Source organism: Linepithema humile, chromosome 5 (assembly GCF_040581485.1).
Source record: "Linepithema humile isolate Giens D197 chromosome 5, Lhum_UNIL_v1.0, whole genome shotgun sequence".
Lineage (NCBI taxonomy): Eukaryota > Metazoa > Arthropoda > Insecta > Hymenoptera > Formicidae > Linepithema > Linepithema humile.
Window position 1 is genome coordinate 14,701,854 of NC_090132.1, and position 16,860 is coordinate 14,718,713.

Genomic DNA, 16,860 nt, shown 5'->3' on the forward strand with positions numbered 1-16,860 from the left:
TACACTACAGTCGCTCGTGCTGTTTCATCGTTTCGATTTCGCGGCAGCGTGCTTTAGCTGACATAAGTGGTAGCCATTATGTATTTAGGGCCGTCTGAGGCTCCCGCGGAATTTACTGAGGCTCGCACAGCGCCTCCTTTCCTACTCGTATTTCGCGTAAGAGAGCTTCACGAATTTACTCGTGTATACTTTGTATGCTTGTATTCATCAATCGTTCTAGAGTGCCTCAAGTAGTTTTCTTCGCGAAAAGAGATTTTTCTCAGTAATGACGCCGACGATGGTTTCTTGCGAGCATTGTCTGTCCTTCTGTCCTTTTGAGTTTACATTCCTACGACAAATTAAATATACCGCGTTGTGTGCATATAAATATTATTTTTTAAACTGTATACTGTGCACATTTTAAACTACTTTCCTTCATCATTTCTTTTTAATGTATTACGCATGTACTATCTTCTAAGAGTCAAAAATTGATTCATAGATTGTTTTATAATTTATATTGTAAATCAAATATACTTTGATTATTGAATATTTCAATATTTTATAGAATCGTAGAAACGTGTATTATATTTAATTCTCAAAACGGACTGTTGTTTTCCGTCAACGTAAACCAGATTCATGAGTCTATTTTTTCCGCACCTTATTATGTAACGTTAATGTGCTCAAAAGTTCTCAAAAGATTCACGTAAATTTATTAAAGTGTTAATTAAATATCCAAATTATATAACAGTTTATTTTGAATATTTGATTTTTATTGTTTTTTGAAGAACAAAATCTTAGGTGGTTAAAATTGCTTGGACATTTTTGACTCATGAGTCCATTTTGAGGGTTAAAACTTTACACAATCGACTTTTATGAAGCATTCTTTTTCTTATCTGTATTAATCTTTAAAAATATTCGTGGTTTTTGCAATTGTAATCAAATTATGCTATTAAATTTTTCGTTTGCAATTAATAAGCGCAGTTGCAATAAGCAGTCGGAATAAATTGAAAGTTAATATTGCAGAGAGATACTTGCAACTGCTTACATCAACTGCACTCATTTGAAAAACGATAGCTGATATATAATTCCGTTTTGACAGTCAAAAGTCGAACCGAATGCACAATTGCGACGCGCTGACATACTCGAAAACTGCATGCTACATTGCTGTGTAATAAGGAACTGAAACTCGCCGACTAAATCCATTCAGTGGGTTGTTCTCTGAAGCGCTGCTTTCTCGTGCAACCAGAAGCTCTTGCAAATCCTCAGAGTTAACCTTTAACCCTTGAGAAATTCCCACGATATGCAATGTCAGATTAGTTAATGCTAACTTGGCAGCGCATATCGTATTGAGCCAACTTATATTTTCGCAATTGTCGCAGTTTTAGTCCGCAGATCAAGCCATTACGTTTTTCAATCTCTCATTATCGACATTCTTCACATCTTTGTCTATCGTTATTTTTCTTGCGATGTGTTTTTCATAAATAGAAGAATATAATTTCTATATTTTTTTAAACCGCGCTATCACAAATTTGTGTTCAAGATAAATATTCAAAATAAATGTCATCTTAAAAATTTTAATATTTGATTTTTTGCACCGCAAATTTTTTTAATATATTACAATACATAAATTTTTTTAAATCAAGTGTTTGATGTGAATGTGAAGTAAAGTTAAGTGAAAAATTTTTGACATTCTTGCATAATGAAAAATTAATGTGTGCACATTTTATATTACATGTACACTTTAAGCGAATCCAGATGAAGATAAAATTTTCATTACGATACGAGAAATGAGAGAATAGATTAATTAAATTAAATGCGCGCTTCTCGCTTGAATTAGCATTTGGGTGTGCGACTTGACTCATGAAGATTTCGGTAGATCTCCGTCGCAGGAGCAGTTCTCCCGACGTTTCCCCCGCGTATTGCGAAACAGACGCAAGACTCTGATTAGTACCTTCATCGTGTACTCCTTACTTTGAGAACTTGCTTTCTCATCTCGTGCCGCGTCTGCTTTCCGTCCGGTGGCTGTCGCCGTCTTCGTCGGCGGGCTTCATTTAGTCACTCGCACATCTCCGACTATCGTGCCTTGTTATTACTAAATCAAGACAAGCGCCCCAACCCCTTTCTTCATTTCTGCCAGCGTCCCTTCCTCTCACGTGTAATCACATTCAAGGGATCCAGGAACACGACTCTGCTTCGTTATTTGCCTCGAAGGTCAGCTCCGGGAACAGAGTTAACGGCCATGGAAGAATTTTTTTAATCCCATCCACGTTCTTTCCTCTTCCGGGTTGATGAAGTTCAAGAGTAGATGTTTCGTTGACAAAACCGCTAAAATATGATAACTGGTATTTTTTCACCACAAGTCATTGAGATGACACGTGATTCCTTTTACCAAGAAATTTCACGATAAAAAGTTAAACGTGTGTGACAAATACGTTACGCTGTTATATGTCAGCTGGATTTTGCAGCACTTAGAGTCTTGTCGCGATTTCTTGCTCTCTTGTTATGGCGTTTTATTACGGTGTAACGGTCCCCTCTATCTATCCGGAAACGCGGCGAGTCGTAGAGAGCATAGGATTTTGTTGCTTTGGTTCATTAGCGCCGACTTTACGGTCATAAGTTGAGTGCGAAGCGCGCGCGGAATATCTTGTACCATCTTGTGCTCATTGTGTAACACGAAACAACGAAGATATAAGTAACGCCGGGTTAGGGATGGGAATAAGGATAAGGATGCGAAAGGGAGCATTAACCATGGTAATGTGAGTGGGAAGTATCGCGCGTGCTTAGTTTGCCGAATGATCCAAGTCGAAGCATATTACAAGCAACTTTGTTGATTAACGTTCCCTTCGTCTAACTTAGTATAGTTAACATGGTGTAATTAATTTTTAATTAGGTCAATTTAATTTGACCGGGAGTTTTAATTCAATCTGTTTCAATTTTATTAAGCTTCGAAGATCAACTACGCAAGACCGGTAAGATCTTTCTCGGCCATTTTAATTCCGCCATCTTTTCAGAGCGATACTTGCATACTCTTCCGGTAATGGAAGATGCACTCGCATCCTTTTTTCTGATTCGCAGATTCGACGACGACATATTATTATCGTTCACTCGCTCCGATTTATGCATCGCGGTTAGACTGCTCGATACGCACGACCAAACCTGATTCATTCCGGCGATAAATTATGCACAGGGTGTCTCGCGAAAGATAGTGCGCACCCTCCCTGTGCTTTCATCCCTCGATAATGGCTCCCTTGATGCACCCAAGGACGTCTTCCTTGCCTCCCATCAATGCCGACCAATCGCATCTCTCTCCGAACCCCTAAAGTGCCAGTTTCCAGTTACGCCGGTTGGTTATATATATGCAAAATCGGTAGGCATTTTATTTTCGAAATATACCATTTTTGAAACAATTTTCTTTTCGTGAAAATAAGAAAGTTCAAGTTTTCGTACAGGCTGAAATATTTATACTTTGCCATGACATTGATTTCTGAAATATTATTATTTAGAATTGATTTTTCGTTAATTTCATATAGTAATCATACAATTTTACATACAAGATTATATATTGTTGTTTAATAGGTAAAAGAAACGAATTAAGCATCTATTCCCAGAGAAGAAAATGTAATTAATTTCTGCAAATTCTGCAAGTGATAGATTGTTCTATTTCATTTTTCATCAAATATTTTACAATGCAATTTTTGTTCTCTGGCTCGTCTCTTCAAGTATAAAAGATATTTTATAAATACATTCCTTTGCGGAACAAGCGTGCCATGTTCTCGTAATCATTACATCACTTTAATTAATTGACGATGCGATTCAGATCTGTAGCAGTATAATGGCACTTGCGTGGAAATATGTTTCGATTCACCTAGCTCGCGCCGCGCTTCCGTTTCGATGAATTGCACGAGTTCTGCAGATTTCGCGTGGCGTGCGCGTTCATACTCGTCACGTACGGCACGCGAGAAAGAAAACGCAACCCCATCTATAGAATCGTTCCCCGAGGGTCAACGGGGCGCTTTTGTGTATTAAGTCGCCGCCTCTCTCCCTCTTTCGCCCTTTTACTTTCCGTCTTTCCACTTCTCGCTTTCCTTTCCGTCTCGTTTATAAGCTCTCGTCTAAACGTGAGAGGAATGAAGTATTCCCGATTAAATGTGTCTCTTTGAAGAAGTTTGAACCTATTTTTTTCCTTTTCTATCGTTTGCAACTTCTTTGCTTTTTTTTTTTTAATCGCATATGTCGCGTTTAGTTTTCGTCTGAGTGCACGTCGTGTTTTTGTCTTATTTGTTAAAATAATTTTTGATCAACAAACGATTAATAGTTTTCTCTTAAATTGTTCGCCTTGTATTTATGTTCTTCGTTTGCCGTGTCACTGAATCCTTCCCAGGGAATATTTGAAAGCAGCCTAGGAAGCGCCTAAACCGAACGCGATGCATCGCCCGACATCGAGTGACACTTTGATCTTTGTTTCCTCAAGGCATCTTATTTTCTGCTACACGCGCGAACTGATCAACGAGGTATCACCGAGGGATCAGACTCGTTTCATCCGCTCGTCTATCTCTCTCCCGTCGGCTTGCCAAGTCGGCGGAGTCGGAAGCGTTTGTTCGTCTCGTTCCTCGTCGACCGACGCGCGCGCACGTTTACACTCGCGTTCGACCCCTTTTTCAGGAACGAAGCTTACAGGAGCGGAGGTATGGGACGCATTTTCAGAAGGGGTTTTTCTCGGGTTTCCTCGCGTAGATTACCCAAGACCTGCCCGTACCTCGTGAAAGGGATCCTAGGAGGATTCAGAGTTAAGGACCTCCTCGACTCTTCGCTAGATAAATCGACTTCGCCCCTTTCGTATCGTTTCCGAGCTCCTCTTACCTTCGGAATCACCCTTGAGAGTGGGCGGAGTCCGACGAGCCCAGAAATTCATCGGATCCCGATAGTGTGAGAGAGATAGAGAGAGATAGAGAGAGAGAGAGAGAGAGAGAGAGAGGGGGGAGAAAGAGAGGGAGAGAGGAAGAGAGAGCTGTCAGTGGAAAGGCTTGTAAATCTGGAAAGCTTGTTTAACTTGGGTCGCCTAGTAATTCTTGGATGAGGATGTCGCCTGTAATTAACAGGGGCGAAAACTCATTATAAATTGTAATTGAGGTATTACGCGATAGTGCCTGAAATATTGACCATCCCTGTCGGCTGTTGTATTCCGTCTTGTGTCACGCGAATAATGGCGTCTACACTGCTCTATTTTGGTACAATAGCGAAAGGCATTTGTTGCGATGGCTTATTGTTAAAACCTACTTTAGACGATCTACAGTCTAAAAATTCCACTTATAATTTCGTGCGCCAAATAGTGTGTGTATTTTTAGTGCCTATAATTCTTCAAATGTTTGCTGTTACATAAAATTATTAAGAAACTTTTATCTCGCATTCTGTCGCGTGTATATTGTATTATTGCTTAAAGCAGCTTTGTTAAATAAAATAAGCTTTATTTCTTTAATATTCCAGTTTAATCTTGCATGAGATTAACTCGCAATTATTTTGTAACGTAGAACAGATGCGAAGTGATTTTATAATTCGCTGCAATCGCTAAAGAATTCATCCGAATGACGTGAGGAGAAAAATATCTTTGTACAATAATATGCAAAGGTGATATAGTGTTAGATATGTTATACTCTTTATATAAAACTTTTTTATAATAACTTCTACAAGCTTTGACATTTTATGTCACGGGTGGAATTTATGCGTTGAGAAAGATAATCTGGAGATTTTGTAGCACACGCTGGAAAAGGGAAAGATTCATTAAAGTATTAGCTTGGAATTTCCTAAGGAGATTTGGATTTACAGTGAAAAGAGAGAATTTCCTTCCGAGAGCGCGTACACACGCACAAAAGCTCCGACTAAATTAAACTACAAAATCCCCACGTTCCATAAGTATCTACGTATTCCGCGCGTACCCGGGTACTTAAAAATCAACCGCGTCCCGGTGAGGACCTGTGTAATCTGCGAAAATCACAGATGTGCAATTTGCATGTCGTACGGGATAATTTTAGAACACACGGTGCACGGAAACGTAACACGCTGCATACATTATTCATGGGCGGACGGATGGGCTCGGCTTTTAACTAGCTAATTTTTAACATAATCTGTCGCGCAATGAAAATTATTAAACACGTAATCAATGTCTGATTAATTCACGTATCAAAAACATCGATTAATATCGCACGTCTATCAAATTTATATACAGCGCGATTATTTGTCGAATTACACGAGGCGAAATTGCAACGGAATTGTGTTGCATTAAAATCGTCCGTTTCACATCACGTTTTATCGCTCATAATAATTCTTCACGTTTGTGCGCGATCCACTGCTGATTAAACGACTCTCGTTCGGTAATCTCATTGCTACATTATTCACCGCGGAATGTATTATTAAGAACGTTAAATCCGCCGATCCCTGAAAGAGCGCCCCGAACGGGATAGAACGCAATAATCTCTTCGGCTTAATGCCAGTGGTGTGTGGCCAAAGAGAATACACAGCCGGGACGGAGCTTAACTACCAGACGCGCGCGCGAGGCCGCGGAAGATCAGAAGGTCATGGTATTTCGTGGCTCGAGAATCGAGGGGGGATGCTTACAGAGGAACGGTAGCAATGGGGTTGCATTTATATAGGCCTGTCTCGAGCATCGCGCCGACGAATGAGAGAGGGGTAAAAATAAGCCGGATGGGATATTATCGAGCTAATGGGAAGGTCGGTATTCTATTTACGGTAAAAAAGTCTCTTTTCTCTTTGCTTATAATGCTATCGCGAGGCTGTTCTGCAAGCAGCGTTTTATACATGAGCACTTCGGAGGTAAACTGTGTTAAGTCATTTTTGCGAAAATTCAGTTATTCTTATCACGAGACTCTATACAATTTTTACCCAATGGCAAATGTTTTCAATGAATATTTTCATTTCAATAGAGACGTTGACTGTATAAAGTTAAGTCACATTCAGGTAAACATTATTAAATCGCATCAAAATCGTATTCCGTAATCGCACAATTTCTTTTTTTGAAACATATCGAAGTTTCATATTATATCTGTGAATACAAATCTCTTTAGATGTTTCTCTTGAAAAATTATGTTCATATGACACAGTTCACCTCTGAGATGCTCATACATATATTTTTTTTTTTTTTGTGAAAATGTATCGACGCAAAAATACGAATTGTATTAAATGCGTTGAGTAGATAAAATAATTTTTATTGTGATATTTATCAATGTGTTGTTATTGTTAAAATTAAAAAAAAGTCAGGCTACTTAAACTGTAATAGTTTCAATGCTCAGTAATAAAGTTATTTTCTAGTTTTGTAAAACTTTCTGTCGAGGATTGAGAGGTTTGAAAATGCGAACGTGCTAGGGCAAAGTTGAAAAAGCGGCGATGCCAGCAGCGTTTCTCAACTTGCTCCATTTTTTTTTGCTCGAAGTAGCTCTTCAGAAATTCGAAGTAGCTCGCAGTACTTTTTAATGAGACTTGCGCGAGACTCAGCAGCGCGGATTTTGGTAAATGACCCGCAGCAAGCAAGAAGTCTCTTCAGCTCGGCTGCTATCGCGAGCGAACGTTATGACGAGAATATATTACATCGAGCTGCAAAAAAACACTGTTAATTTTTTATTCTGTAAAGTACTTCAAGAATCTATTTATACATGTATAATTTTAGAAAAGCTGTTCATGTTTATTACGGAGAGATTGACGGTTTACGCAAATGTACTGTGGTGGCATTTTCACAATATCAAACTATCTTTTCCATAAAGTGATTGTGATAAAATACAAAAGTCAGATTTAAATTTAGATACTTCAAATGATCGGCAAAATAGCGAAGAAAATCAGTAATATATCTTTGGATTTCTTACTTAACGAGTACACTCGTGAAGAGAGGATGTTATTTGTCTGTAAAGAGACGCGCTTCTGTTATCGATCGATACTACTCGCTATTTATTGGCTTTATTTAGAAAGTCACACGAGCAAGAAATTCACCAGTTGCTCCACTTCTCCGAGTGGGCTGGTGAAGTGGCTCCTCGTTAGAAATTCACGCGGTCCAGCATCCGTCTCTTTCCTTCTTTCTCTCTGTCGCGTTTTGTCTATTCCTCTCAAAAGCTCTCTTTTCAGCGAGCTTGTCGCTCAAGATACACGAAGCTTTCAGTAAATACATAAGCATTCTACAGCAAACTTTTCACTTCGCCTCGAGGGTCGTTACTCTCTTTGTTTCTCTCTCTCTCTCTCTCTCTCTCTCTCTCTCTTTCACAAAAGAAAATGAATTGCGATGACCCGAGATGTAGTAGCGGAAGAGGAAAAAAAACATTTCGATGATAAAAGCTACGCTGGACAAATATGCCGTCAGAAGCACACGACGATCCCGTGGTTTACGAGTGCGCTGGACGATTTTACAACGTGTCGTGAACATGAAGTTCGGTCACGAGCATTGTGAGGTTTCATTAAATGGCATTTTAGCGTTTATACGCTACGAAAAGTAGTCGCGACTTGCCTGTCTGCGCAGATATGCAGAACATACGGTCGCGACTTTTCTGAATTGCAAATGTTACAAACCAAGAAAAATGCACATATAATTCGCGAAACATATATCTCAGATTTAACTATTTTACGTGTGTTTCTTTGTTTCCAAACTACGTGGACTATATACGTGTACGATGTGAACTTTTTGTTTCAACCGTTCGGTGAACATTACTCTGCCAAGCGGCTTGCAGCAAGATTCGGAAATCTTGAGAAACATTTTTCATTCGGTCCTCCTTTTGTCATCGCAAAGGTTCCGTTATTCGAGGAAACTTTTTCAATTAGTCGATGTCAGAACCGACAGCGGGAGAATAGGCAGTGGGCGGGGCAAGAAAGTCCAGGACGAAAAATGGATACGTGCGTGTCCCATTATTATTGAGACTGAGAGACACTTCCGGGACGCGAATTGATTTTAACATTACCGCTTAGATCGATAACCGGAGAAAAGGGAGCGTACGTGCTGTGCGCGTAATCGGATCGGCCGAATCGAGGCTGGTCAATCATATGGATTGATCGCGAAGCGCTCTCGACAGTCAGTCTAAACACGTTCGCGAAGGTTAACCTGAATCAAAGAATTATATTCTGCGAGATCTTTCCCCTTTCCGAAGGCCGATCACGTTTCGCAATCTATTGCAGTAAGAATATTGTTTTTTGCGTGTGAACAATTGCGCAATGATATATAAGCAATATTCTTTACTAATTGAATTTATTGAGAAGCGTTCACTGATAGCACTTACACAATATAAAACGTTTATTGTTACTAACATTATTATCAACTGATAATTAAACTTGTATTATTATTTATTTTTATGAAAAATGATTAGTGATGTATTTATTACAAAGAATGCTACAAATTTTTGTGATAATAAAAAGTTGACGACTGAAAAGAACAAAGATTTGTGAAGATTTTTCTTCTAAAGCTTTTAAAGGAACGCAGGAGCAATGACGTTGCAAACTATAAATTACGCTTGGTGGTTAATTATAATGATCTTAAAGCTTTCATTGCTAAGAGCAACGCTGTACACTGTATTAACGCCGACAGTACGCACTTAAGACGTAATACTTTTCCGCCTTTAGCGCTGCCGACGGCGCATTAAATCGTTTTACTGTATTTTATTGCGTCGAATTAAAGATTAGCGATTAATGTCAGACCACGTATACTGCGTACACATAGTGCGTAGAGTATATGCGCATTTATAGCATATGCCAAATGAATTTCGCTGAGCGTACATTACGTATGTCTGTACGCAAGAACAAAAGGGTTTAATGAAGGCCTGAAAGAGAAATTTTGCGAGGCGGCTATAATTTATTTTCGGAGGGAAGAGTCTAATTTCTTTTTTATTTTTGACCCTTCTCATTTGTAACAGTCCCACAATTATCGTGGCGCGAAGATTCTTTGTTGCCGCTACATTCTTTTTTTTACAAAGCTTTCATGATCCAATATTCAATGCGTTTTAGTCGTTTCTCAAGTAATGCTTCTCCGTCCTGAAAATCCGCACAATATAATTTTAATTACAATATTAATTCGAAATTATATAAAATTGATAAGTTTAAATTACACGATATGTTTAGACAATATTTATATTGATGAGAGATGATATTAATATATCTCTAAATCGTAAAAATTGAATTTAATAGGCTAAGTTTATGCGTACATATATAATTATATGAAATTTGTTATTCAGTTATCATTTAATATGCAAACTAATCAACCGTATCATCCGTTAATAGCAGATTTCTGAAATTTCTTATATAATAAGGATATAAAAATCACTTTGCATTAAAAATTACTGTTGTTGTAACATTTTAATATACAGATTTTTATTTGTAAATTACTTCAGGAATCTGTTATTGACGAGTGATATGGTGATCTGAAACACCCTGTATATTAGCATTTTCATAATAATAAAACAATAATATATTCATATCTCAAATAGAGAGAAAAATCGATAATAGGGATGCACAATTAACTTTGCTTACAAATGATTAGATAGGCTAATTACATATTAAATATGTAACATAGCTTACGATACATGAAATCATAATTACAAACAATTATAATTTGCAACTATAACAATTATGCATTCTAAACTATATAATGTACCGAATAATATTGCTTTTTAATAACTTTATCGATCACAGCGAGTAACGAATATATGTTTCTTGAGAAAAAGTACAATCCAGAAAGATCCATTGATAATTGATTTCTCTGGATTCCCCGGAACAAAAAAGTGGATGCAATTAGTAATCGATTTGTGTCTTTCCTTTGGACGCAGCTATTCGCCGGGACCGCCTGTATGTTCAAGTCGCACAACAAGGTTTGTTTCTTTTTCTCTCTATCTTCTGCTAATGCATTGTTGTCACCCTCTAATACATCGATGTTCCGTTGGTGTGTCATTGCTGCTTATACACTGTCCTTTTTTACTCGCGTCCTTTAAATCCTTCTATATCTCAAAAAGGTTTTGATTAAACGTCCACGATGTTTGCGCACAAAAGAAACGCGCACACGCTGGATTTGCATCGCAAAGTGTAATACGAAGATTAATTCGAACCTTCTTGCCTTGATGTCTCCTCTGTTTCGCAAGCTACAGGATGAAATTAATTGTTTCGTTGCTTTCAAAGTCACGATAAGACGATGCGAAAAGGACACGGCAAAGGACGAGAGCGCGGGGAGGGGTGAAAAAGGGGTTTTGAATTAGATTGGATTAAATCAGCACAAAGGTCAGCTTGTAACGTGAATATAAACGACAATGATTTTACGCCGTCTTATCCCATAAAGCTCAACAGCTAAAATTTTGCGTCTGTATTTATTGATTTTATATAATAAGCTACATCAAGATGTGTTGTAATATTTGTTATTATCATTTACACGTGTTTGCATGAATAATTTTGGACGTGTCGATGTGTTTTGATGCTTTTAAAATTGGTTCAGCTGGCAAATCACGAAAATTTCATTTCTATTCCTAGTTAATTTTCTTTTCTTTTGCACTCTGTTATCGTTGCGTGTCTTCACTCGGCTGTTCGCCGTCGTTTCCGTGAGGGAACTCGCGTGCCTTAAATAATGCAATCGCGATTCTTCCGAGATGACCGGTTCGTTTCCCATCTTACCTTCACGTCATCCGTATAGCCACGTATCCAGTTTCGTAGACTCAATCGTAATTTTCTTTCCGCGCACGTACAACCTTTCTTCTTTGTCCGATCTGTACGCGTGCTTCGTAAAACGGAGCAACAATTCGATCGTGAAAGGTTTGATGACCAACCATGTTTATCTACGAAAAATTGCATTGCTATTGTTGTCGTCGATAAATGCGACGCAGACGAACAGTAAACTACAAACACGATATTCGCTGGATAATAATATAAGTCAATAATAAAATTTGATAACGAGTTTCCGTTTATAATTATATATCTGAAATAATACACAATGTTAAATTTTACATTTATAATCAAAATAATTTACAATATATATTCAAAAATTTTAGGTTTAGAAACTTTTTTGCTTTTCAAAATTTTAAGTTACATTTATATCGTTGGTCTCGTTTATCTTTTTCGGAAATTTTACATCAATTTTGCTATAAATCTGACAAACAATTCTCTTGAAGTAATTTCAGTGAAGTAACTTACTGTGAATGTCGTTGATTTGAATATAGTGAGAGATCCGCTAATGAGGATCTTCCAGAAAATTCAGGCGAGGAAAGACATTCACATGAGTCTCGATCATTTACGTTCGTGATATACGAGCAATTATGTTACCTGAATATTCGAGCAGGAAAGGAGGTCACATGCGAATTGTGCGAAAAGAATGCGATTACTAATTGCCGCCGTGGGTTGTTGGTTGGTTGACGACGCTCTTCGAAACTGGCTGTTCACACCGCTTCTCGCGTAATTGGACACATTCGTTCGCGCCGGCCTGGTAATTGCAGCTAACGCGTTAACTGAAAGTACAGTCGCGCGCGTCTCGTTCGACCGTAGCTCGATCGCGAGCGCTTCTCCCCTCTTCTCTTTTAATTGGTCAAGTCGAAAATGAAGTTTCATCACCGAATTTGTTCATGCCGTCCGACACGAGTCCCCTTGTTCATCGGCAAAGTGAGCAATCGGTTGACGATGTTAAATGTGTAAATTTTAATAAATTCTGATTGATATAAATGGCTGTTTGTGGTTTCGATTTAAATCTATAATTTAACATTAATGATATAATGGCTATAATGATAGGAGATTAGTCTATCAAGATTTATAGGAATGTAGCATCGATGCGGGAATTGAGAAAGATAAATGTGTCTTATATTATCGAATGCTATGCAGAAATATATGTATGTTATTTTTCCTAGAGAAGACAAGATATAATTTATATATAAATGATACTAAAAATATTTTGGTGCTTCTATAATTTTATTTCTTAAAACATTTATAAGATTTGATCTCTTAAGAACACAGACTTACAGGACATACAGAATATAAAAATCTGTCATTATTTCTCGATACTCAATTGTCTACTTTGAAATAATAAAATACAAAAAAAACCTGATAACTTGACTGTACACTGTTTTAAATATACTCAACAAAAAGTTATTAAAGAGTAGAGAAAGGAAAGAACAAGTAATATAAAGAATGCGAAGAAAAAATCTTGTAGTCATCGAATACAAATTAATTAATTGATCGAAATATGCATAATCATACTTTAATCAAAAATATCTATCTAAAATCATACATAACTTTTTACATCGAGCGAGTTGCACAGTTCAACTTGTAGGTTTTGCAGAAATAATTCAATAGTTTGATAATTAGCAAGCGCAGATGTCGGATATTTTTACCAAACAAATTTCAATTGATAACAATACACGCGTGGAAAAATGGAGGAAAGGGAAATTATTGGCCAAAAACAGAAGAGGAATGAGCTGTCAGCTTTCGGATTTTACGCGACCCTGCGGTATGCTCGTCTGCCCAATGAGCTTTAATTAGTGACGTCAGCCTGTCGTCAGGTCAATCTTAAGATATTCCGAGATAAACCGCCAGACACGCTTCAGTCGCCATCCGGCTCCGTTCCAAATAACTTTGATCTCTGTTACGACTTTCGCCTTTTTCTGAAGTCACATTTCGAGTAGCGATCCTAGTGCGGGCTGATAAACATCATCCGGGAATAGCGCATCTTGAATAATAATTCGGATATATTCTACAGTCGATCGTGGATGATGTTTATAAGTGTGCACTAGGTTATCGTTTGATGACATAGTGCGCGACACGTTTAATTGGACGATACGAATTCGTTAACCCGCACTGCAACGATGGATGTCATCCGCGGTTATGTGAGTGTCTAGTTTTAGGTTCAAGTGAGTGTGTATACAAATTGAAGATTTTTGTTTTTTGCTTATTTTTTACTCTCAAAGAAATTTAAATTGGAGTGCAAAATTGAAGATTCAAAATTAGAAAATTAAGAAACTCAATTTAAGAATCTTAATATTTCGAATTATATAGTATCTGACAGTTTTATGGATTAAAAGATTTAAAATTTGACGATTTATGATAAATTAAAAATTTTACAGACGGAGTGTTATGTAAAGAAAAAAAATTAAAAAGCTGCAAAGATTTGAATCTCAGAAGAGGTAAATTTTATAAAAACAGATATTTAAATTTAAATTTTTTTAATGTTTATTGTGTGATATTTTAAAATCTTTCTATCATGAAATTTTTCGCAACATTCAGTCTGCCAACAGATTGGATTAAAATTAATTAATATGAAACAGCCATATTTTACGCAAACGCACTAGAAGGAGCAAAACTTTTTTTCCGTATATGCAATACGATAAGGTATGCTTGTTCGAAACTCATTGCTCATTTTGATGAGATGACAAACGAGTACAAGTGCGTCCAATTAAAAAGACGATGTTTTAATGAACTTCCAACCGTTTTCATTGCTCCTTAAAGGACTGGCTTGCAGCCAGCTCCAGATATTTATGCGATACAGCCTCATGATATCACTGGTATAGCAATTTCTGTCGCTAATTCCTTATCATACTCGTTTTGTACGTGCATTGTAATGAATGTTTTGCGAGCATCTAAGGATAAGCTAAAATCGGAGTAGGATCAGGAATCGGCATCATCGATATTTTCAGTAATAATTACAGCCGATTAACAATTATTTAGATAATCAATAATTAAACTCGAAAATTATTTGATTACTTGATTAACCAATAATCAAACTCGAAAATTATTTGATTACTTTATCAAGCAGTAATAAAAAAATAAAATTTTTGATTACTCGATTAATCGGTAATCAAACTCGAAAATTATTTGATTACTTTATCAATCAGTAATCAGAAAATAAAATTTTTGATTACTCGATTAATCGGTAATCAAACTCGAAAATTATTTGATTACTTTATCAATCAGTAATCAGAAAATAAAATTTTTGATTACTTGATTAATCGGTAATCAGAAAGAAATAATTTTAATTACTTGATTACTCAATAATCGAGGTCTGATGTTGAGTAATTTTTATTTTTTACGTTCTCCCAAAGATACAATTTGCTTTTGACAGTACTCTTTTTTCAAAATTGTCATCTGTCAGCCGATTAAATTTTGCAGCATCAAACATGGTGGCAAAACTGAACATTCTTTCGACTGGAGCCTTTTGCTTATTAATTAACTAAAATAATCAAGAAACATCAGACCTTGATTATTGAGTAATCAAGTAATTGAAATTATTTCTTTCTGATTACCGATTAATCAAGTAATCAAAAATTTTATTTTCTGATTACTGATTGATAAAGTAATCAAATAATTTTCGAGTTTGATTACCGATTAATCGAGTAATCAAAAATTTTATTTTTTGATTACTGATTGATAAAGTAATCAAATAATTTTCGAGTTTGATTATTGGTTAATCGAGTAATCAAAAAATATTTTTCTGTGATAAATAATTAATTAAATAATTAAATAATATTAATTTATTATTAATTTTTTGCCGATCTCTGAGTAGGATACGTAGTTGTAATTCAAAGTTGCATAATTTTATATCAGTTAACTATGCAATTTAATTTCCATTATACGTTTTTATATCGTAATAGAAAAAAATAATGTTTTACTATATTTTGCTCATAAAATTTAAAGTTAAATACAGTTCTAACTCTTGACATGAGGTTCATATTTAATAGTTAAGTGTAGTAATTTCATACATGCACATTTTTACTAGAATCTGTTCTCATTAATCAAATGTGGAACAACGTATTTTTAAATCAAGTTTGTTGGCACGTAGTGGCTCTGGCACGATTGTTATTCATTGAAGCCTTTTCTTCCCGACAACGACTCCAATTTAACGCCCGCGGGCGACCTTTTGCTTTCAGTTGGGCGACGCGATGTTCGTCGAACTGCCACGCGTTCGCCTGGACGGCGGCGCACGTGCTTTCCGGCAACATTGGGGCTACGAGTCGCGACCGTTGGCACCACCGCCGCCGCTAATCGAAGAGGACGAGGCAGCTGTCGAGCCGGAAACTGTCAGCCTTCGAGAGGCTAACACCGCTTCTCCGATAGGTGAGTATCAGACACTGATTTTGCGATGACCAAAATATCTCGCAATGGTCTCATTTCCACAAATATCGCTGATATATTTTTCACTGGCGATTGCTACTTGCGATTAAGATCAAATTTTATCGTATCAATTTTCGCGATGTACATACGATAATAAAGAATTTGATATCAACTTTCTCCGATAAGCTTCTAGAATTAAGCGTATAATCTGAATTGTTTTGTTAATACAGTGCTTTGAAACATTTTATTAAGTGTGGTACTTAACTCAAGCATCTTAAATATCTTTTAGGATATTTTTTTAACTATTTATATATTTATTATATTTTAAAAAAATTTTTAAACTTTTTTGACCTTATTTTTAATAATTTAATAGTTTTTGATAAATAAGAATAAAGAGTTTTGATCATCAATAAAAGATAATGATTTAGAACAAACTGAGATATTACATTTACGCTGTATTTGTTCTATCCCGAATATTGAACATAAAGCCAGAACTCTGAACGGTTCAAATGATATTTTAGCTTTATACTTATACACTTGATATAATATACATATATATAAACAGTATAAGAATACAGAATATGATAAATATATAAATATTACGTAACATTTATTGAAAATCTACAACAAATTAAAATTGTAGATATTATACCAACTCTTTAAACAAGTTTCTGCATTTAAAAATCTTTTTATTTCAAAAACTTTAAATGTAATAACACATATCAAGTTTTAGTGAAACATTAGAGTTACATTATAAATACATTGTTGCTATTACGTAAACAAATAATCGTGTAAAACAGGAGACAATTTCGTTAATTTTAATTACAA

The 16,860-nt window shown here is 36.2% G+C and overlaps 1 protein-coding gene across 7 annotated transcripts in view; it reads left to right on the forward strand.

Moving 5' to 3' along the window:
- The window catches only part of raskol (Ras GTPase-activating protein raskol), a 270,162-nt gene that overhangs the window by 121,642 nt on the left and 131,660 nt on the right, over window positions 1-16,860 (forward strand). For 6 of the 7 annotated variants that reach the window (XM_012360327.2, XM_067355451.1, XM_067355452.1 and 3 more), the window contains exons 4-5: window positions 10,785-10,826; window positions 15,849-16,035. In XM_012360327.2, coding sequence (XP_012215750.1) covers window positions 10,785-10,826; window positions 15,849-16,035 — 229 coding nt within the window. The remainder of the gene's footprint in view (window positions 1-10,784; window positions 10,827-15,848; window positions 16,036-16,860) is intronic. The other variant, XM_067355454.1, reaches the window with a different exon arrangement.